We start from the raw sequence: 22,775 nt of genomic DNA, 5'->3' as shown, positions 1-22,775 counted from the left end.
GTGTCAAGGTATTCTTAGGCATTGCTGCTATTATAATATCCACATAATAGGTTATCACAGTGGGTGGCAACGAGTAAACATAGGGTATGACCCAAAATTACATATCAATAACTGCACAGGACAGGGTGTGTCCCTGAGGAAACTTACTGTCTAGTGTGGAGTATTCTACACAAATAGCATCACTGAGGAAGACAAGCGTAAGGGTCAAAACAGATAAAGTCCTACACAGGAACACAGAGAATAAAGAAATTAAATTCCATAAACAATTGTAAGTCACAGAGCAAATGGTGTTTCTCATCACTAATGTGCACTCATAATGTGAAAAGACTTTCAGACTATTCTTTTGTTGTTCTATTGAATCTCTATTTTATTTATAACTGAAAAATGTACAACTTTTCCTTCACGTTTCCCTCTAAATTTGTTTTTGATCAATTATCAATATCAGAACATTTCTAATATAATATAAATTGTTTTTTAAGCTTATTTATGATTATGCAAAATACATTTGATCCATAGCAAAAACATGCATGTGCTAGATAGCACTACAGAGACATTTTGTAAAGATGAAAAGATCTTCTTTTTACCCATGTATGAAAATCCACTAATATCAATAAGCTAATGTTATCTAATAATTGCATTTGAAAGTAAAACCAGAACTGACAATTTTACTCTTAACGCTTTTAGTTCTAAGTATTTCACTTAAGATGTAAACTACTTAGGAATCAAAGGCTTTATCTATAAGCCACATTTGCTTCCCTCAAAGCCTTAGATTGTGTTACAAAAACATCGTGTGATAGTTATAAATTAATAAAAATTCCCATTATCATTTACAGCATGTTGGGATGGTTTTTCATATTACGCTGATAAATACTATCTTATTTTTTCATGATCATTTTCATAATCTATAAAAGTCACCATGTTGACTCTCTAGAAATATTTCAGTAACCCTTTGATTGAACAAAGTTCTTATGGATTTCTTTGAAATCTTGATGGTTTCTCATTATTTTTAATAGACTAAGCAAAGTACCCAGAAGACTGAGTCATGAGCAGTTAAATCACTTGAATTTGGGCTTGCCACACAGAGGTACTTTCATGTAGCATTTATATATCAATCAGGGATGATCTTTTCAATTAAATTTACAACTTGAGGCTCCATTATAATAAATTCAATATGCTCAAATACTTTGGATAGACATCCAACATTAAAGCTATTATCTCATAATAAATTTTGAGAAAACAGTTGCCTTAATTTTGTTTTGATGCCTGGACTCAATAAATAAGTGAAGGAAAATAATGTGAAAATTAATTTTACTATAATTTTGATTTTTTGTTGTACTTTTGTTTGCAAACAGGTTATAGTTTCAAAAATGCATCATACTTGCATCTCAAAATATTTGTCAATATATATTAGAAATGTAGAAATTTGGTAATGTCTTTGTAACCAGAAATATGCCATAGGAAGTTTTTACATCAATTGGCCTATAAGAAAATTGGTTTCATTATATGTCATTTTTGCCAAAAGTCATAGTTTTCAAGAATCTATCAGTTAATTGGTATAAATAAGAGTTAAGTTCCTATGGTATATCTCTAGTTACTAAAACATCACCAAATTTCTACATTTCAAATATTAATCAGTGAAATAAATGAACTATGCATGCATTTTTTTAAAAGATGAATAAAAACAAGAAAGATAATTCTTTTCCAACCTCTTATTCCAGTTCAGGGTCACAGGTAGGCAGAGCCTGTCAAGATAGTTCAGGGTGCAACGTTAAATGAAATTAGGGGTAGCCCAGTCTGCCCATTCTGGGAGGCAACACTGGTTTATCTCTCCACCAAGAGTATGAAATCAGCTATTTGCAAGAGTGCTGGGAAGTTCTTTGGGCACCAGGGGAAGTGAGGGTTGGCAATCCCTGCCGCACTATCATGACAGGCTACATTGTTTGTAACATTATTGACAATTATTTCTTTGTATTATTTTTTTTATTCTTGCTTAACTCTAGAATTACTGAAGAAAAAAACATGCCATGTCAACTTCTATGATATGAGGAACAAGACTGACTGAAAGTTACTCTGAGGACTCATTCTGGATTTCCAAAGATAGCTTGGATTAGGGATTCTCTTTCCATCACCATCAGGAGGAAGTTTTCTATCCTACCCCAACTACCCAAAGGAAGACGTTTAATCTCCCAAGGACATTATAGTCAAAACTGATGTTATGTAGCTAGTACAGAAAGACTCCTAGCTCCAGAAAAAAAAGAATTCTTAGGCTTGTGCTGTAAGAAGGGAAAACAGAAGACAGAATCCCCTTCACTGGATTCCAAACCCACCAGGTATGTTTAACAAAGCATTTCTCCAGATAAATTCTCAAGCCCAAGGTCAGCAATAGAAGAGATTCCCATCACCCCCAGGAGAGGATTGCAGCTGGAGGCCTCTGTGCTGTACCTGAAGTACAGATGTGCCTTCTAGTGGAGAGAGCCCTGCTTTCCCTTTTGGTGGGATGAATAAGAGATCAATATTGTCTGTTGCAGAGGAAGGAATTTGCAGTCAACTTGGGGGCCAGGAAGTCTGAATTTTGAAATCAGCTATTGCCAAGAGTTGTCTGGAAAAGTAGCCGGGTACCTTTGGGCACCAGGGGAAGTGAGGTTTGGCACAGCCACTCCTTGAGAAGAAAGCAGAGGGGCATCTCCAAGTCCCAGCTGCTCACTGTCCAGGAAACCCAGAGTTAGACCCTAAGGCCATTTTATTATGCTGTAGTTCTGAATCTCCAGATTGTCACACAGAGTATGCCATGGAGTAGACACTCAATAATGTTGGCTGGAGAATTAATGAGTGAGTAGAGGATATCGATGCTACACCTAAAAGCAAAGCAACATTGAGAAATATACTAAAATTTGAATTACTTGCTTCTTTTCTTCACTAACAAAGTTATCTTTATATAGATTTGTTGCCCTAACCGGTTTGGCTCAGTGGATAGAGCATCGGCCTGTGGACTGAAAGGTCCCAGGTTCGATTCTGGTCAAGGGCATTACCTTGGTTGCGGGCACACCCCCAGTAGGAGGTGTGCAGGAAGGAGCTGATCGATGTTTCTCTCTCATCGATGTTTCTAAGTCTCTATCCCTCACCCTTCCTCTCTGTAAAAAATCAATAAAATATATTTTATATAGATTTGTTAGCCTGTTAGTGTGTGTTTTCTCATGAAAGAGCAAACCTTTCTATGACTAACAGGCGACATATTCAGTGGGCTCTAATGGAATAATGCTAAGAGCCTTTGCCTTTAGGAACTGTTCATCACATGGAAGCTCAGTCTATGCTGTTTTATGAAATTTACTTTATTTCTTGCAATCTAATCCCAATCACCTAATCAGAATAGTTTCCCTTAATCATAATATTTTTAAAAATTCTCATAAAACACAGGCAATTTTAACTGTTTTGAAGCATGTGGATGAGCAGGAAGGGTGGCCATGGATGATGGTGTGTTTCCTGTTCTGATATAGATATCAGGCCACGTAGATAAAGCAATGCCTTTGGCTTCAGAAGATAAAGAAGTTTGACATCCCTTGGGCATACACAGCCACTGGAATCAATGAGGATGTGCTTGGAGTAGTGATAAATATGAACTGGGGCACAGTTCTCCAGATAAAGCAGGACACTTAAAAATACTTTTTTTAGATTCTATTGTTCCTAGGGTCTTAGGAATTAATAGGGAAGTTATACAGATTGTTACATTTTTTGGAGATGACTCCATGCTAGAGTGACTTGCTACTCTAATAATAGATTATTAGTTTGAGAGAAAATATACATTAAAAATCATGTCTGGGCAACTTATTTTACCATATACATACATTGTCACTGCTATGTAGCCCTCAACATACACCAGGAAGTTACCATTTAAGTATTCCAATAAAATAGATGATTTTGGCATGTTATCTCTCAGTAACTTTCTTGCATAGTGAAATTATGAGGTGTACTTTAAATTCAATGATAAATTTTGGTTAGGAGCAAACATTTTATGATGACAGGGGTACAAAATTCATCCATTTTGTTGACAGTTTTATAAGCAGTTTATAAAAAAATAAAATAAGATAAAAGATGGGATGCAGCCATTCTCTTGACAAGGATAGTAGGGAAATGGAACAAAATTAGTATATTTACAAGATAAGTTCTAAGATCATAATCATATGGCTCCTCTAAAATGCTACAGTAATGGACCACAGAACACTGTATACAAGACATCACTTACACACATAACCTTAACAATCTTAGTACTGAAACAATGCATATGATTAATTTCAGCCTTCAAAAACAAAACAATCAACAGAGGATTAAGGCTTTGAAGTAACATGCATTATTATAAAGTTTTCAAAAGTACTTTCTAACAAATATAAATAAAAACATTTTTATTCTCACAAATATAGGAGCAATGAGGGACATATTTAAAAGATAAATTACTCATACTAGAATACTAAAATAATTAAAAAATAAATGAAGAAAAATCACAAAAAAGAAATCTGGCCAATAGTATACAATGATTGAATAGAAATCAAACAAAAACTGCTTATGAAAGTATTTAATCAGTAGCCCAATTTTTTTATTTTTTTTAAGGAGAGTAAGTGCCTAGATTAACATAAGTGTTAACTTCTTATGTTTGAATTTTATTTTTATCTTTAATGTAATTATGCAAAATGAGAAAACACTTTTAAGAAAGTATTTCAACCTCAGGATTAAATGTCAATTATGTTGATAATAATTTAACTGCCATTTCTATCTTTCACAGCTAAATAATTTCACATACAACCAACATTGTTACAATTTTAGTTTGTAATTATTTTAATTTTAAGCATGTATATTTTTATTAGAAAATAAACTTAAAAATAAGTATATTTTAGTAGATACCTGAATATCTGCTAATGAAAAAACAGCTTTTCATTCTTCCGGTGTTCTGGGAACTGTCACATTTATGCCCCCAAAAATTAATTGAGAATTTTTCTATACTATTATTCCTTACACCTTAAATAATTTTGTTTGCCTTTCACAAATAAGATTTACTTACAAAACACATCATTTAAAATACCCCTTCCCTCTCTAGAATTCCATTCATAGGAAGAAATATTCTTGGAATTATCACCAAAATTGATCATTAGTCCAGATTTCCATCACTTGCTTGTAAGTCATTCAATAAAACAAATGTGTTTATCTGATTTCTTATAACAAAGAAACATTTTTATTGACAAATTTTTTTAGATGACATTATAGTCTGTTACTAAAAATAGTATTTGGTGTAATTAAAATTTGCAAAAATAATATTTAAGAATTTTGTTTGAAACTACTACATCTGGTTTTTAAATAATTTTAAAGACATATGGAAACTTAACTCTATATCTTAGCCCTTGATTTTAAATGTTAATATATAAGTTATGTGCAATGATGCCTTTATGTCACCATGACTTTTAGAAAAGAAAATGGTTACCTTTAGAGCTGTTTAATTATTTCTGTGTTGGCAAAATTTTATTAGCAATTGGTTGGCAACAGCACTATTCATATCATTTGTGGTTATAGAAAGAGATATGGGGAAATCTCATGGCCTGATGGCAACTTTTAATAATTTTTTAATGAGATAAATTACAAATGCTTATAAGCTAATGGTTTTTATTTAGACTTCCAATTAGCTTTCTGTTTTTTAAGCCAATCACTTCTCACTGAAGGATATTAACAAAAGAGATTACGATGGAAAAATTAAATCTTGCCTGGGATTAAAGATTTGTGACAAAGAGGAAATTAAAGAGTAGGAATAAGAAGATAATTCTCTAAGTGGTAGGAAGTTAATAATAATGTGCCCCTGAGAACTAAACAGAGACTTCTTTCTTCAATACGCATGTTACTAATGATGATGATCTGAATAACAAGCAACTAAAGTATGCTGACAGTACATACTTACAATATTTGATTTTCCTAAGAAAAATTGAGCAATTGTGAGGAATTGTAAGAAGATGTAATAAACTAGTGATTGCAGAACACAGAGGTAGATGAAGTGTAAAGTACAATGCATCACATATTTAAAGAATTTAAATTAATCCTACCTCCTGATTGATTCTATAACCTCTCAGGATACTATTTGGACAACTCAATGAAGAAGAGCAATTAACTATGAATAAATCAATGCTCCAACCTGTTAAAGGCATAGCTAAAAAACAATATTTAATAGAAAGTGATTTTAGCATGTTTTCATGGTTTATATTTTGAAAATGCTGCCCTTTAAAGAAAATGAGGTCGGTTTAATATTTCTGTGACATGGAAAAGGTCCAAACAAAGGGAAATGCATTAATAAAATAATTTAGAAGTTGGTCACAATGCAAACAATTACATAATGCAAGTGCTTTTTACTTTTTAAAAAACAATGCCTGGCTCAAATATATGTTGAGTTGCCCTTTGGATGCTAATTTATAAATCTTTATGAACTATAGGAGAGAAAAAAAATCATACAAAACAGGAACATTTGCAAATGTTAAACAGAATAATGGAAAGATTTAGTGAGTTTTCTTAAGGTCACAAAACAATTGAATGACCAGACTGGGAAGGAACTCAGATCTCCTCCCTTCCAGTCAACTCTGAAAATTACCAGATGCTTTTTGCCCCTTTCACTAAAAAAAGGAGTAGCATAAAAACTAGTCAAGTGTTTCTGTTCATAGTTTGGGAATTCAATTTTAAATGTTTTTCAAATATTAGGTGGTTTTTTTAAATTAGAGTATGAAGTTGTTAAAAATACCTAAGTGGAAATGTGTATTAAAACTTAATAATTTATAATTGAGGCAAATGTTGATAGATGTTAAATAGACTCAATATTAGATTAGAGAGACACAAATCTCCAGGTAGCTGGTTTGAAAATTGTAGAATCTCTATACTGACTATATAAGATCATAAGTTTAACACTAGACAAAAACAAACAAAACTAAAACATACTTCTCCACTGTTTGGGAACCATGAATTACTCTACAAATAACAAACTGTTCCTCTGACTTAAAAAATTAAGTGTAAAAGATTTGAAGCAGGAATTTTGGGGGGTGAAAAAGACAGGTTTTAGGAAATTTTAGAAATCAAGAGGACCAGCAGAAGGTATATTTCCATAGAATCAGGCAGCTGAAAAGCTGCAACAGATTCATTTCCATAGAATGAGGGAGCTGGGAACAGCAAAAGGTCTATATTTCCAAAATAAGGAGAAGGAAGCCCTTCATCCAGAAGGAGAAGAAGAAAGCCCAAAGGGAATAGGAAAACTATCAGGAAGGAGTGGTATTACTATAGTAACCAGTCTAAGGGAATAGTGAGCAATCAGAGGGGATATCAAGGCACCAGGACCTGCAGCCTTTATAAGCCACAGGGAAAAGGAACTCAGTGGGACCCTTTCCCCCTCCCCACATGGGAGTCCATTCTGTGGGACTCTTTCCCTCTCCCTACGTGGGAGTCTGTACTTGTTCTTTAATAAATTTCCACCTTTGCGATACCATCTTCTGCCCATGGATCCATTCTTTGACTCCGGTGGACAAAGAATCCGGGTTCCAGTCCAAAAATTCTGTTTTAGATTGATATTTGCTCAATCCCAATAACATGAAATATATCTGGAAAGCTGAAAGACTTCTAAGGCAAATAATTTCTAATTAATCTCCAAAAATAAAAATTTATATTTTTTATAGAGTTTACTATGCACTGTTGTGGATATTTATTGATTTGTTTATTACTTTAATTGGCACATTTTTTATTACCTACCTATCATTCTAGAGGGGCTGTAAGGTGTCATGGAGGAAAAATAAAACCTATGTTTGTTTGCTTTTATGTTCGAGTTCTAAGAGACAGGTTAAGAAGCATCAATAGAAAAGTCCCTTATGGAACCTCAATCTTACCCATTTGTGGAAATTCCCTTACACTGGGGTGCTGATGTCCCACTTTGGTTTCTTTGATTTCAATACCGAGTATGTTGCAATCAGATTATTCTTCCCAACCTTACATATCATTCAATTTTCCTTTTTTACTTTTTTACAGATCTTTTGCCAAATGCACATCGGTGTGTCTATCTAAGTCTTCCTGGAATCTGTCCCTCTCTCCCCACCCAAATACTCCTACCCTTGTACAGACATTTTGAGTCTATTTCCTAGATTATTCTGGCTCTCCTGCCTTTGATGTCTCCTTAACATCCCTCATTCAGATTGTTGCCAGAAATTTTTCATTGAATCACTGTCAATTTAAAAAAAAAAAAAAAGGAAATTACCAAAAGGAAACCAATTATCAACAGAATAAAATCCAAACCTTTGTTCTAATCAACAGAATAAAATCCAAACCTTTCTTCTCTCTCTCTCTCTCTCTCTCTCTCTCTCTCTCTCTCTCCTCATTATTTATTTATTTATTGGCATTTAGAACATTTAAATCACCTTTCAGACCCTCTGAATAGATAACTGGTGACTTCTCAGTTTTCCAGTACTCTCCTGAGGGTGTACTATGGAAGGAACATAGGATGGTGACTGAGAGCACAGATTCAGGGGCAAAATAGCCTGAGTTTGAATTAAAGCCAGTCCTTTAGGTTAACTGTGTGACCCTGGGCAAGTCACAGCACACATCTGTTCCTCATTTCCCTCATCTGTTGTGGTTACAATCTCATGTGCTTTTTGCAGGTATTATTAATTAAGTTAGAAAAATACAGTGGATGGTCAGGAGAATATATCTATACATAAGTATTTATCTCATGGTAACTTGTGTCATTGTGACTAGTTTTAGATGCTGCCTTAGTAGTTTTTTTAAAAATATATTTCTATTGATTCAGAGAGGAAGGCAGAGGGAGAGAGAGATAGAAACATTAATGATGAGAGAGAATCACAGATTGGCTGCCTCCTGGGGATCCAGCAACCCAGCATGTGCCCTTGACTGGAATCGTACCCGGGACCTATCAGTCCATAGGCTGACATTCTATCCACTGAGTCAAACTGGCCAGGGTTGTTGCTTTAGTAGTTTTATTACCTTTGTGGAGTCAAGGGTCATTCTTGTTCATCTTTCCCAGGGTATTCCCTATACCAGGGGTCCTCAAACTACGGCCCGCGGGCCACATGCAAATACAAATATTGTATTTGTTCCCGTTTTGTTTTTTTACTTCAAAATAAGATATGTGCAGTGTGCATCGGAATTTGTTCATAGTTTTTTTTTTAAACTATAGTCCGGCCCTCCAACGGTCTGAGGGACAGTGAACTGGCCCCCTGTTTAAAAAGTTTGAAGACCCCTGCCCTATACAAAGTAGATTCTCAGTAGCTGACAAAGCTGTGCCAAATTCTTTAAAGATAAAATGACTTATATTGATAGTACAAACATCAATCATTTCTTTTATTTAAATAAACTTTATTGAGGTATAATCTACTTACAATAAATGCACCAATTTTAAGAGTAGAGTTCAGTGAATTCTGATAAATGCATGCATTCCTGTAACCTCCATTCCATTCAAGATGTAGAATATTTTCACCACCCCCAAATTTTCCTTTGTGCCTCTCTGCAGTCAATCCCCACTTTCTACCCTACCTGAGGGAACCACTGGTATGCTCTCCGTCATTATAGACTGGCCGTACCTGCCAGTTGCTTTTCATTTTTAAGCTAGACTTCTTTCCATGTTTCAACCTGAATCATCAGTTTCTATATAATATATAGTAGCATGCAAAAGGAAGACTATCTCTGTTGTACCAGATCTTATGGGCGTGGGGGTGAGGGTATGGGTAAGTTTTAATTGAAAATAGAAACCATCCTTTTGTCATTCCAATGCCATTTAATTCTCGAAACTTCGATTTTTTGATTGCTTGCTTTTCCTCAGTCGTTTCAGGCACAATCGTCACCTCTGGCTGCTACAGAATATCCTTATTTTACACTCTGAGCCGCAACAAAGTGAGGGCTGAATGCTGGCAGTGAATGCTCCAATGTTTGGAGTCAGGGGTCCTGACTACTTTTTTGGCCCATGGTTTTTCTGGAACCTTATCAGTGGGTAAAAGCACGCCACATCCTGAAATGTAGGCTGTAGGAGGGACCCCTATACCTGTCCAGCTCTGGACGCTGCCCCTGGCGGGACACTGCCTGGGTCTCTGTGGAGGACAGGCAGGCGTTGGGTGGGGTGGGCGCTGTGGCCGCTACATCTGGGGACAGAATGACCCCAAAGAGGGTCTGCAAGGGCGCTGGCACGGTCGCCAAGAGCCAGGCAATGAAGTCACGGTGGCGTGGGGGCAGGGGCCGGGGCCGGACGTGGCCGGCAGACTCGGGGCTTGACACACACACACTCACACACAGAGGCCGGAAAGTGTCCGGAGGAAGCCGGCGCGTCACTGGGGACGGAGCCGGGACCCTGCCGCGCCCGCCCAGCCGCCACCCGTCCCGGGGACACCGTCCAACACCCAGTCGCGCTGCCGCCGCCGCCACCACCACGGCCGCCGCCAATGAAACTCCTCCCGCTCCTAGGTGAGTGCCCAGCACCCCGTCCCTGAGCTGCTGGGGGGCCCGTGGCTGGTAGGTAACCGGAGTTTTCCAAGGTGGAGCGCACTTGCCAAGTGCACGGGCCAGGTCTCCAAGGAGCAGGGGCGCAGCTTCTCAGGATGTTTTTCTCTTTGGCCTTTCAACTCTGGAGTGCGATATTAGGGGCCCAGGGACTGTCATTGTTTTGTTTTGTTTTTTTCCCTGCTGACAAAATCCCCCAAATCTTCAAAGTCTTAGACTTTGACCTTTCTTCTGAGCCTTCCCCCGCCCAGAAATTTGGGGAAATCCAAACTAGTAACACTTGAGGGAGTTTCCTGGCGTTCCAAGGGGACTTTGAGCCCAGACTTCAGGTTCATTTAAAATACCATTTTGATGATGCTGTACAGAAAAAAAATCGATCACATCCTTGAAGGAGAATTAATTGTGGTTTAGACAGTATATACAGCCCTATAGGAGACTGGGGTTTAGAATTTTAGAAGCAAGTGTGTAAGTATCTCTTGCTACTAGTCAGGATAGTTTATCTGAGGTGACTGAAAGTATTCAGAAAATGTGAATGGTTCGTAACTGTCCCTTCTCAAGCAGGCTTGTCTTGAGAAGACCGTAGACAATAATAAAAAAGGAAGGTCCTATGGTCTTCCGTATTTTCCCCTAAAAACCCACCATTTCCAACTTCGTTTTCAATCACTCTGAAATAAGTCTTGTTGCTGAATTTTGTTGATCAGGTGTGTGGGGGGTTGCTTCTCCGGAAAACCAATCTTTAACCAGTATGTTGTTTTATTTTAATTTTCTCTACTGGGAAAAAAATGTAAAAGAAAGTTTTTAATAGAAAGGCAGATCATTAGAACATAGAAAATTTAAATTTAAAAAGATTTAAAAAGATCATTAGAACATAGAAAAATAGCAATTGCATTTGTCCTTCTGGATGTTATGTGTTGCTCTTCATCTTAAAAGAACACAAATTTGAATTTAAAAAGACTCAATTTACTGTGATTTCAGCACAGAATCATTCCCAGAGGGGGGAGGGGAGTGCTTTGCAATCAGCAGTTACCTTTAAAAGGATCTTACCTGGGTGAAGGTGATCCTATATCCCAATGACCTAGGAACACTGTATTCTTTATAAAGCTGGTTGTTGAATTTTAGCTTTGTTGAGATTTCCTCGGTAAACACTGAGATAGAAAAAATGCCTCCATCTTTTTTACTTAGTTGCTCTTCTGCTGTTTTTAGCTAAATGTTCCCTTGGGAAATCCTTATCATCTAAAGAGAGAGAAAGAAGACTTATTTGTATTGTTTTTATTCTAACTCAACAATGGGAGGAAACTTTTCTTTTTCTTCCTGAAAAGGTTTTTATTTTTCTGTTTTCTTTAGTGGGTTTTTCCACTGTGTTGAATTGTTCTTATACTCAAAATTGCACCAGGACTTGTCTTCCAAATGCAAAATGTGAAATACGGAATGGAGTTGAAGCCTGTTATTGCAACATCGGATTTTCAGGAAATGGCGTCACAATTTGTGAAGGTAAACAATCATTATTAACTCTTTTGGATTTTATTGTAAGGTTAAATTTTGATGTGACTGCTTTTCCCCTGTCCAGAAATTAAAGCTTAATTAACTAAACAATAAGTTTGAATTTCCCATGTCAAAACTTATACTTGATTATATATTTTTGATAATTCCATTATGTCTTTTAAAAATGAATATTAAAGACTCCCCGTCAACTTAAGCTGGAAAACTAAGTTGCAAAGAGCAGAGTCACAAAGAACAGAGTTCATGACTTCCAGGCTCTATTGCTAAATGTGGTGCTCAGATACTCCATTTAGTTCTCGATTACCTAAATTTGAGGATAATATTAAGAGAGTTCAGGTTTTCCACAGCTACCCTGGGTGATGGAGAGAGGAAAAGAGGAAGTGAGGGAGGAAGAAGAATTTTGAAAATGCATTCATTGTGGAAAAGTAGACCTCATTTTAAAAATTTTAGACTAGAGCCCAGAGCAAGAATACTAGGAAGGGTCCTTCTAGAATGCAATTTAGCCATTGACTTGATAAGCATAATACCAGCTGATAATCAAATTTAAGTGATTTCTTGTCTGTGATCTTCACCACCACCACCATCATCCCTCCTCTTTCTTCAAGAGTCACTTAATCTTTCTTAATTCACTTTATTCATTTTTAGTAGAATCTAGTTTTGACTGAGTCAATAGAACAACATTCTATGTAGAAGAGAGAAAGAGAAAAAAGTTTCAAACCATATAAATAAGTTTTAAAATATAAATGTCAAGTTCAAATTAGAACCATGTGGTTTTATACTATTTATATTTAAGATAATATGGACTTTTTCTAATTAAGCCAGGATATTGCACACTGTTAACATGCATGTGTTTGCTTATAGCATAAACAAGTTTTATCTTGTAAATCAATTTGATAAGCTCCTTAAAAAGATTAAATATGCAGTATATTGTAAGACCAAACCTCATTATTATAATTAGTGTAAAGTTTAACAAATGTAGAACAAAGCTACAGTAGCTTAATGTTGCATTAGATCAGGCCTTTCTCCTTGTAATATACTCATCTACAAGCATCACAAAATTCTTTCCATAAACAATCTTGCATTTTTATTGTATATTTAATTGAATGGCATTATGGAAAGTTGATAGTTGAGTGATCTTCAAAATACTGCATCAAACATATTAGTGTGCTTTTCTGCTAATCATTACAAGTTGAACCAAGGCACTTCATAAGTAGTGTTGTCTTTTTGTTAATTAGATATTTTTCAACTATTGTGATTACTATCATTAACATCAATAATTTTTCACAATTTGAAGCATCAGCAGTCAACCAGCTGTTATGTATCTAATGATTTCTATAAAAACATCTTTTCCTTGCTGCCTAAGTTAATAGCCAGCTGATGGGCAGAAAATATTTGCCACTGGAAAAAAATACTTCAAGACCTTAGCCTGCAATTTCTTCTTGCACAAAACACAATTCATAATAGGAATAGTTTTTCTTTTCAAGTTCTTTTTAACTTAAATCACCCACCTTTGTTTAAACTTAAATTCTCTTTTTTTAGCTTAAATCCCATTCTTATTTAAAGAAAGTTATATATTCACTTGTTTTAATATTACTAGCTGAGGTTTATGACATCCTCTTAAAACTATTCAAACTTTTTTTTATCTTTTTCACTTTTTATTAATTCACTGTCAGATTTTTTTTATTTTTAGTAAGTATATTTAATGTGCTTTTTAGAATTTAATTAAACTGAAACTATTATCAACTATTTTTGGCTTCTTTCATCTCTAGAGAAATTTCCTATGTTTCCTGTCTTTCTTTAAGATTGGTATTAGGTAAATAAGAAATCACAGAACAGGAGTTTTGTTTCAGAAGATGCCTGACAGTGGCTCTCAACCTTCCTAATGCCACGACCCTTTAATACATACAGTTCCTCATGTTGTGGTGACCCCCAACCATAAAATTATTTTTGTTGCTACTTCATAACTGTAATTTTGCTACTGTTATGAATCGTAATGTAAATATCTCATATGCTATATGTGTTTTCCGATGGTTTCGACCCACAGGTTGAGAACCTTAAGGTGCTCCAAGTATTTTGTGCTGGATATGTATCACAGGGTATATTAATTGAGCGATCAGTGGGAATTGTCAAGATATCAAGGGTATGAACTTCTGTTAACAAAGAAGAGTCATTGGTAGGTAATAAGTGCTAAGTCTCATGACCAATTGTTGTGTATTGAGATGACCCTGTTGGTAGAGTAAAAATAAATTAGCAAGGGTCAGTCAATCCACAAAAGGCTATTTTATCCAACCTATCAAAACAATAGTACTTTATATTTGTACAGTTCATTATCTTTTATGTCACGTGTACCAATATATCTCTAATTTTTATATAAACTTTCGAAAAAGAAAGTACAGATGCTATCTTTTACTTACAAATACCCTTATGACTGGGTATAACTGGTTCTGTTGAGCTCCATGTTACAGTCTTTTGCATATGAGAGAAGCAGGACTCTGAAATCTTAAGTGAGTTCTGCAGTGTTTGAGGCTAAAGTGATAAAGCTAAGATTCAAATACTGGGAACTCAACCTTTTCTAGATTACGAAAAATATAAAAATGTTACTAGTCACCAGGCATAATTGTGTAGTACAAGTTTTTAAACCAAATTCCATTTTAATAGGAATTTATTTATTATTTCAACAACTTATAGAGGTATGGGTGGGAATTTATTTACACACTTTTCTTTATGGTGCTGGGTGAAGATAAGACACAAGATGAAGAAGTTTGTGTAAAAATTGTGGGGTATATATAAAGAATTTTGAAATGAATCTCTCCTACCCATCCCAGGTAATCAGGAGGGTATAGTTGGAAGGCTTGGAAGAATGTTTATGTATATCTAAAATATGAAATTGCTGGAATTGGAATAAACTGCTGGAGAAGTGAGAAGCTGGTACAAGGGGGTGCTGTACAGCACATGTTTGGGTGGAAGAGACAGTCTCCCTATTCTCATATAAACTTATTAAGTGGGGCTACATTCTTGGACATTTCATGGAATCCGAATGGGGTTGGGGATAAATGTCCCAGGTCAGCATAGGAAGGATCAAGAAAGATGTCATTGCCACCTTTTATGTATGTATAGAAATCTTTTCATGGCTTGGGACATGCCTATTATAAGCAACATCACAAGTATTTCACAGAAAATAATGAAGTCTCAGTGCCTGCACCCAGGGAGACATACTCTACATTTAAAAACAGTTTTTCATTATTATCTGACTAGTAGCCCGGTGCACGAAATTCGTGCACATTAAAAGGGAATTAATTGCCCTAACCGGTTTGGCTCAGTGGATAGAGCATCGGCCTTTGGACTCATATATATATATATATATAGATATGGGTAAACAACATGATTTAACAGCCTTTGATATATATATATATATATATATATATATATATATATATATATATTTCATATATATATAAGTAAACAACATGATTCAGAGAGGAAGGGAGAGAGATAGAGAGTTAGAAACATCGATGAGAGAGAAACATCGATCAGCTGCCTCCTGCACATCTCCTACGTGGGATATATATATATATATACTTCATATATATATATAGATATGGGTAGACAACATGATTTAACAGCTTTTGAACGTGGGATAGCCAAACCGGTTTCGGCTATATATATATATTTTTAAAAAACTTACTGTCAGATTTAACATTTTCAGAGTATTGACTTTTTTTCAAATGAAGTATACCATTTTTTGTTTTTATTTTAGGCTAAAACATTAACTGATGATATAGGTTGCTGATGATAGAGTATCAATTATAATAAAAATTAGACATTGCTTTTCTAAAATTAGTTTTCATTTTGCATGCAAAATTGACATGGCAGTTGTACCATCTTGTATTTTCTGTTCAGCAATATATTTAGGAGCTGCTAGGAAATTTTAATTAAATTAAAATTGTGCTCTAAATGTGGAATTTTCATACATGTTAATCCTCAAGTAAATTAATGGTAGAAAGAGCAAAGGGATAATGGAGATAGTGCCCTCAATAGCACCAAGCAACTCACTGAGTCTCAGTTTTTTTCTGCTTCATTATGACAGCTCTACTCTTTTGTCAATATTTTAAGATTTCCAAGTTTATTTAGAAAAATTTATCATTCCTTTGTTCTGGAACGTCACTTATTATAGTCCCAGGTTTGTAGGTCATCGGCATACTTCATAGCCAGTTCCTGGTTATCTCAAGAAGTAAATAAACCAGTCTTCTGATTATCAATTTTCTCATTATTTCCCTTCTTCCTTATTTAGTCTTGCTAATGCTTAAATAAGTAACTTCCATATTTATAGCTTATTTACAAAAAAGAGTAATAATATTAAATACATTAAAATTAATTTTAGTGCTTTCTGTGAGCTAGACTCCATTCTAAGCACTTTGCATAAATTTATAAATTTAATCCTTATAACAGGTCTCTGAAATAGGGCTAGTATTACCCTCAACTTATAAATTAAGTAATTTTCCCAGAGAAATCACTTTCAAAGAGTTGCCACATATGATCCTCAAAGTACAATCTGAGATACGTCTATAAATAAGGAAATTGAATCTCATTGAGATAAAAATGAATTATTTTGGTTCTGCTCCTCCCACTTTGATTCTCTTTTTCCCCACTACATGATAGCAAAACAACTGATAAAAAATAAAAAAATATATTGTTCATATTTATGATACTATAGGAATAAGTGTACTAGGAAAGTTAAAACTATTTACATGTTTCAGTATCTTGATCGGTTACAATGTTTTAACTCCTATTCCTCTACTGCCTTCCTGCCCAGTGTACTGAACAAAGAAATGAGTGAAATCAGGGTGGGGCCATGAGGAGTCTATAAATTGAGTGAACCTTTCAAAGCAGAATCCACAGCCACTAAACCGGGTCAGTTCAGGGCATGCAGAGAAAGCTACAGTGAAAGTGATGGCTTTTCCTTGTGGTGATGGTATCCTATCTCCTTCCCAGAAAGGGTGTGGGAATCTAGGTGACTGGTTGAGACACTATTTTCCAAAGGCCACACAGATCGGTCTCCCTAATCCCCACTGACGTTTGCTCCAAGTTAAAGCCAAGAAAATACTCCCAAAGGCAATGTTGTCATTTGCCTGGAGGGAATTCTTGAGTGTAAAAATTAATGCCACTTTTCTGCATACTCCCTCCATGTATGCGATTGGAATCATGTCTGAAAATTGCTGAGTGCCACCCATGTGTACAGGAAACTGAAGCCTCATGGATTAAAGAGGTTGTAATATGCTGGCAGGCAAAACCTGGGCCAAATACCTGTAATAATCAACATTGTTATTTAATTATAAACATATGAGTCATTTAAGGATAACTAGTCATTGGAGGGAAGCCAACAATACAAAGCACACAGATGAATAAATAAAACAATGGCCTGGAAAATGTAACTCTAGGAGGAGAAAAGAGATTGAGGGGAAAAGTCCAATTTATAACCTCACAGAGACTCTGGAAAATTTCGCAACTAAACAAAAAATAGAATTGACTTCCATGTACAAAGAGCTATCACACCACATAAATACTTTCTTCTTTGACAAATCCTAAAAACTCCAGGTTACTCAGTTCCTGGTACCTCCTTTCTCTAACCTACCTCTGCCTTTGTAGCAAGAGGCATCAAGACAATAAGCTGATAAAATTGTCAGTGAATAAATCAACGCTTAAAAATGGCCAGAAGATTGAGGCTAAAGTCTCCATTCCTGGGTTTCTTCTCTTACAAGGGTAATCATGCATAAACAGGGAAATGACAAGGAACCATTTTTTTTTTACACATCAGTGGAAGGTACACCAGGACACATTCACCTAATATCCTTTTTTTAAGTTGTTTAAAATATTACAAATAGTAGTACATATGTCTCCTTTTTTTCCCAATTGACCTTCCCCATCACCTAATATTCTTGAGTTCATCAAGGAGAATCAATACTCCTTTTTATGATAATCTATAATAATCTAATTTCATCCACTTGTGATTTTTTTTTAACCTGGATCAACCTCTTCCAAATTCCTCCCCACCTTTATCTCAAAGGTGAAGCAAGGTAGCCAATGTGTTTTCTGACCTTAATTACAACATTTGCATATCTTTTTATCACATTGCAATGTCATTACTATGGGATGGAATCTATATATGGTAACCAGGAATAGCATATTGTTTCTGAAGAAACTCTGCCCCATTTGATTATACCAGAACTTTGTTATTGACTCACTTATAACTTCTGTTGTTATAATATTGTCTCCTCCCTATGATAGCCGTTTCCCCCAATTGATTTTGTGAATTCACTAGCTAATATGTTTTTTTCTCAAACTATGAGAGAAAGTTTATTTAGGAAATCACATAGGTAGAAGAAGTGAGCCAGCCATAGAAGAAATGAACTCAGAAAACAAGTTAGAGAGGCAAAGGAAGGGCCCTTGTAGCTTAGGAGGAAGAGAGAGGTAAGAAAAATACACCTGGGGAAGGGATGGTGAAAGGAGCTGGCATGCTCCATAGAGAGAGCCTCTCACTTGCTAATACTTTTGATTGTTCCTGCCGCTGGGGGAAGGAAGGCCCCAATCGGCCCTGGTCACTGGCCAGGCCTAGGGACCCTACCCCTGCATGAATTTCATGCACCGGGCCTCTAGTGTTATCTATATTCTAGCTCTATTCAACTGGGATTCTCATGGTAAATCACAAAGAACATTCAAGCCTCAGTTTCTCTGTAAAATGAGCTGATGAGACTAGGATCATTATTAATGTCTCACTTAGCTTTAAAATCTTTGATTCTGTTACTGTGAGATAATAGTCAATTTCCAGTTCATCTATTTTTCAGGATAACTGGATTTGGGGCTCAATTTGAAACATGGACTAGAAAGATATACAGATTTCAATCTCTGGCCTCTAAACTCAGTGCACTTTCCACTGTACATTGTTCTTTTTAACTTTGGTCTCTGGAGCTGGCATTACCAATACAGAGACCCATGACCCATCATGATATTCTTTCCTGCTGAGCCAGGATCTGACCTCAACACTCTTCTCCAGACAAATATTACAAATCAGTAGAGGCTGACACATAAACGAAACTTATTTCCCATGTTTTCGCTAGTGGCTTTCTCCTTTGGAAAGAATTTCTGGACCAATCTTCAGTGAACCCTCCTGAATTACAGTGCTGAAAAGTACAGTATTAAATATAATCTGATCAGCAAGAGAAGCACTATATCAGAGTCTCTTGAATCATTAAAAACAAACCAGAGAAATGCTTGCTGGTTTGGCTCATTGGATAGAGTATCAACCTTCGGACTGAAGGGTCCCAGGTTTGATTCCAGTCAAGGGCACATGCCTGCCTGGGTTGTGGGCTGGATCCCCAGTAGGGGGCATGCACGAGGCAGCCAAACAATGATTCTCATCATTGATGTTTCTATCTCTCTCTCCCTCTCCTTTCCTCTCAGAAATCAATAAAATATATTAAGAAAAACAAAAAGAAAAACACGTTAGAGATCTCAGTTCAGGAGAGCTGGGCTCTGTGTTTAAAAAAAAACAAAAACAAAACAAAACAGAGGGCTATAGCACCTTGATTTTCTTATACATGTTCTCCTATGGTAGAGCTTTAGTCACTGTAATATGTGTTTGAGAATAACTCCTTTAAATAAGAGGCCATGCATATCCATTTTCGAGGAGGATTGTGATTTGTGCGGCTTTATAATTACCATTCAACTATCATGTGGAACAAAATGCCGCAAGATGTAACTTCTCCTCATGCTGCAAAAGGACTTCAATGATTATTTGTTTATGAGTGCATGAGGAGCCAGTAATGGTGAGAGTGAAATTGATCAGAGGAGCAGTCCTCTTAGCTAGAAACAAATAGCCAAATTTCACCGTTCTGAATTACATATAATTTCAGGCAGCAAAATACTTTGTGTTATGCTCAATAGATGAGACAAGATAATCAATGTGTGTGTGTGTGTGTGTGTGTGTGTGTGTGTGTGTGTTCAGGGGAGACATTGGCACTTTCAATGTTGTAAATATATATAATCCAAGACTCATTGTCAAAGACCCAGTTCACATGCCACTTTCTTTGCAAGGACTTTCTTATTCTATCTGTGAGGGGGAAAAAAAAACTTGTTTCTTTTTTCATGTTCCTCATAATTCCCTTTAATTTTGCTTTTATATATAATATTGGAGTAAGCAGGTCTCCCTGCTTTTCAGCCATCCCTGGGGAATCCTATCAATGATCGTTGTTTGAGTACAGTGACTAAGTTCTTATTCCATTATACCCTTAGAACCTACCAAAATTTCTTGGGTCCAATTTTTAAAATACTTTGGACTGTTGTTGAATGGTTGTTCTTATTTGTGGGTGCCCCATTCTTATTGTACCTTGATACAATTTATTAAGACATTGTGGATGATATTTCTGCTTGGGTGTATCAGTACTCAGATTTGGTTAAATTGTATCCATTGTTAAAGGCTAATTCAGCAAAATTACCTTAAGTATGATCCCATTCCAAATATTTTGCTGTAAAGAAAGAGTACCCATGATAGCCAGATGGAAAATTTGCATGACCAGTTAGCATCCTATTTCACATTGGTTTTCTCTAATCATTTTCCTACCTTATTTTGAGTGACCTATTATGCAAGGCTGAATTTTCATTAACCTAATTATTGCTCTTTTGAACATTTTCATGAATTAGGAAGTGGTGTGTCCTCAGGCAGGACCAGTTGTAATGCTAGTACTGATGCTTTGTGATGATGGACTTCTGATTTGGAGCCACTCTGGCCCTGATCTTCAGACTCTCATGAGTCATGCTGACTATGCTATTTCCTTCTGCATCGTATGTATCAAATATGCCTTTTACACAAGATCCTAGAAAGTGTGAAATTATTGGCACTTAAAAGAAATGATATTTTTACTTCTAATTAATTAGTACTTTGACAGTTTTTTTCTAATTTCAAAAAAGTTTAGTTTATGTATTCTTGAGACTGTCTCACATTTATCACTCCTTCCAGTGCAACTGACCTTTCTAAGTACAATTGATATGAAGCTGCATTTAACGATCAGTACCTTTTTAAGATGAATTAATGTGCACAAAGTGAAGGACTGTCATTGAAACAAACTTTGTTTTTTTATGAAGCTCTAAGTTTGATTAAAACAGAACTCTATCATTTCTTCACATTAAACTCATAGGTCAATCACTATGTTGCCATTATAAGGAAGGAAACTACTTTTTGCTACTGTGGAGTCTGAATATTCTCCCCAGATTGCATAAAAGGGTGTTTTATATAAGTGACGTTATATTTATCTGATTCATTATATTGAAGGTGGGGCCTTTTAACTTATTTAAGTGATTTACTTATGGATTAATACAGTACTTTATATTTTCTAATATTTAAAGGTTATATTTGTAAAGTAAGAATACAAGCACATGAGCTCATTTAGGCATACAATTTACTTGTTTAAATTATTCAATGCATTTTAGAATGTAGTTTTTAAGAAGTTACAATAGAAGGAAGGTAGCGAGTTGTCAATGTTCTCCATATATTTAGCTTAATAGGTTGTGTTTATACAGGAAAACTAATGGATTACAGAGGAGAGTTAAAACAAATGGTGAAATTTGTAATATTTTCCCAAAGAAAGCCAAAATATATCATTTGTTTGAGATTTTTGTGGGCTTGACTCACCAGATCAGTTACCTATTATGTAAAATAATTATCCTGCCAAGTGGACATCTCCACTGTATTTCTCTCTCTTGTGGATATACAGCATCAGAACCAAAAATTTGGGTCATGTGTATTTAGTGACTTCTGCGGTTGGCCCTCTGCTGATCAAAGAACATCTGAGTATTAAAGAATTTAGTATGAAAAATATAACTCAGGTTGTGTTTAACATTTACAACTGTTTTATTGTGCATTTTTTTAATTATTAAAGTCAACATGCATAGACAAACAAATCAATTTTGATGAGATTTCAGCACAGAACGTTAGGTGTTTCTAACATTTGCTTGATAGTTGCTCGTTTGTGGCAAACGTTTTATATTTTGAAATAAGAGAATTGTATAATCCTTTGGGCCGGAAAGGTTGTTATGCCAGGTTTTCTGGTGCCATATGGAGGATAAGTTCTAAAGATAATTTCTGGACCTTTGTGAACACAGAGATTATTGAGAATACTAAAGAAAGTACAACAAACCTCTGTTGGATATGCAAGGCAGGAAGGCGAGCAGATGCTTGATTATAGTGTTATGTTTGTTCAACTAATGTTATGTTCGTTGCAGCAGTTTCATAATGGAATACCATGTGGAAAAGAATGTGTTTTTATGTGATTTGGACTCTGAATTTCAGTTTATTAGTGGACAAATATGTCAGAAAAATTTTAGTAAAGGCCATTAATTGTTGTTTTATAGTCAATAATCTCATTATACTTATCCTTTGAAAAAATCAGGTGGTTGCTTTAAGAATAAATAAGAGTCTGAATTTAAGCAAAGCTTTCTATTATAACCCATAGTTCAATTTCATTATTATGTTGAGAAAAGAAACATCAAGTCTTATGAATTATTGGTAATAATTTTAATAAAAAATTCCAGTGATTCATATATTGCTAATATCTTAATATTTTCAGGTCAATTCATTTATTAATGAAAAAGTAATTGTCCTTATAACACTATTTAAAATTGAATAGAAATAAGATACACTTATAGATCAGGATTTAAAATGAAATTTTGAAGTATAATAAGTATTCATTAAATACATATAATAAATATAGGAGAAA

At 35.3% G+C, this 22,775-nt stretch overlaps 1 protein-coding gene across 2 annotated transcripts in view; it reads left to right on the top strand.

Annotated features, from left to right (window-relative positions):
• Positions 1 to 10,393: 10,393 nt before the first annotated feature.
• Positions 10,394 to 22,775, top strand: part of ADGRL4 (adhesion G protein-coupled receptor L4) — a 95,175-nt gene continuing 82,793 nt past the window's right edge. For both annotated transcript variants that reach the window (XM_023751765.1, XM_014453562.2), the window contains exons 1-2: positions 10,394 to 10,470; positions 11,851 to 11,997. In XM_023751765.1, the coding sequence (XP_023607533.1) occupies positions 10,449 to 10,470; positions 11,851 to 11,997 (169 nt within the window). In that variant the 5' untranslated portion in view covers positions 10,394 to 10,448. The remainder of the gene's footprint in view (positions 10,471 to 11,850; positions 11,998 to 22,775) is intronic.

The sequence above is a fragment of the Myotis lucifugus genome, unplaced genomic scaffold (genome assembly GCF_000147115.1).
Source record: "Myotis lucifugus unplaced genomic scaffold, Myoluc2.0 scaffold_25, whole genome shotgun sequence".
In the NCBI taxonomy this organism is placed as follows: domain Eukaryota; kingdom Metazoa; phylum Chordata; class Mammalia; order Chiroptera; family Vespertilionidae; genus Myotis; species Myotis lucifugus.
The sequence above is the reverse complement of the archived record's forward strand: the minus strand, read 5'-3'. Positions and strand labels throughout refer to the sequence as shown.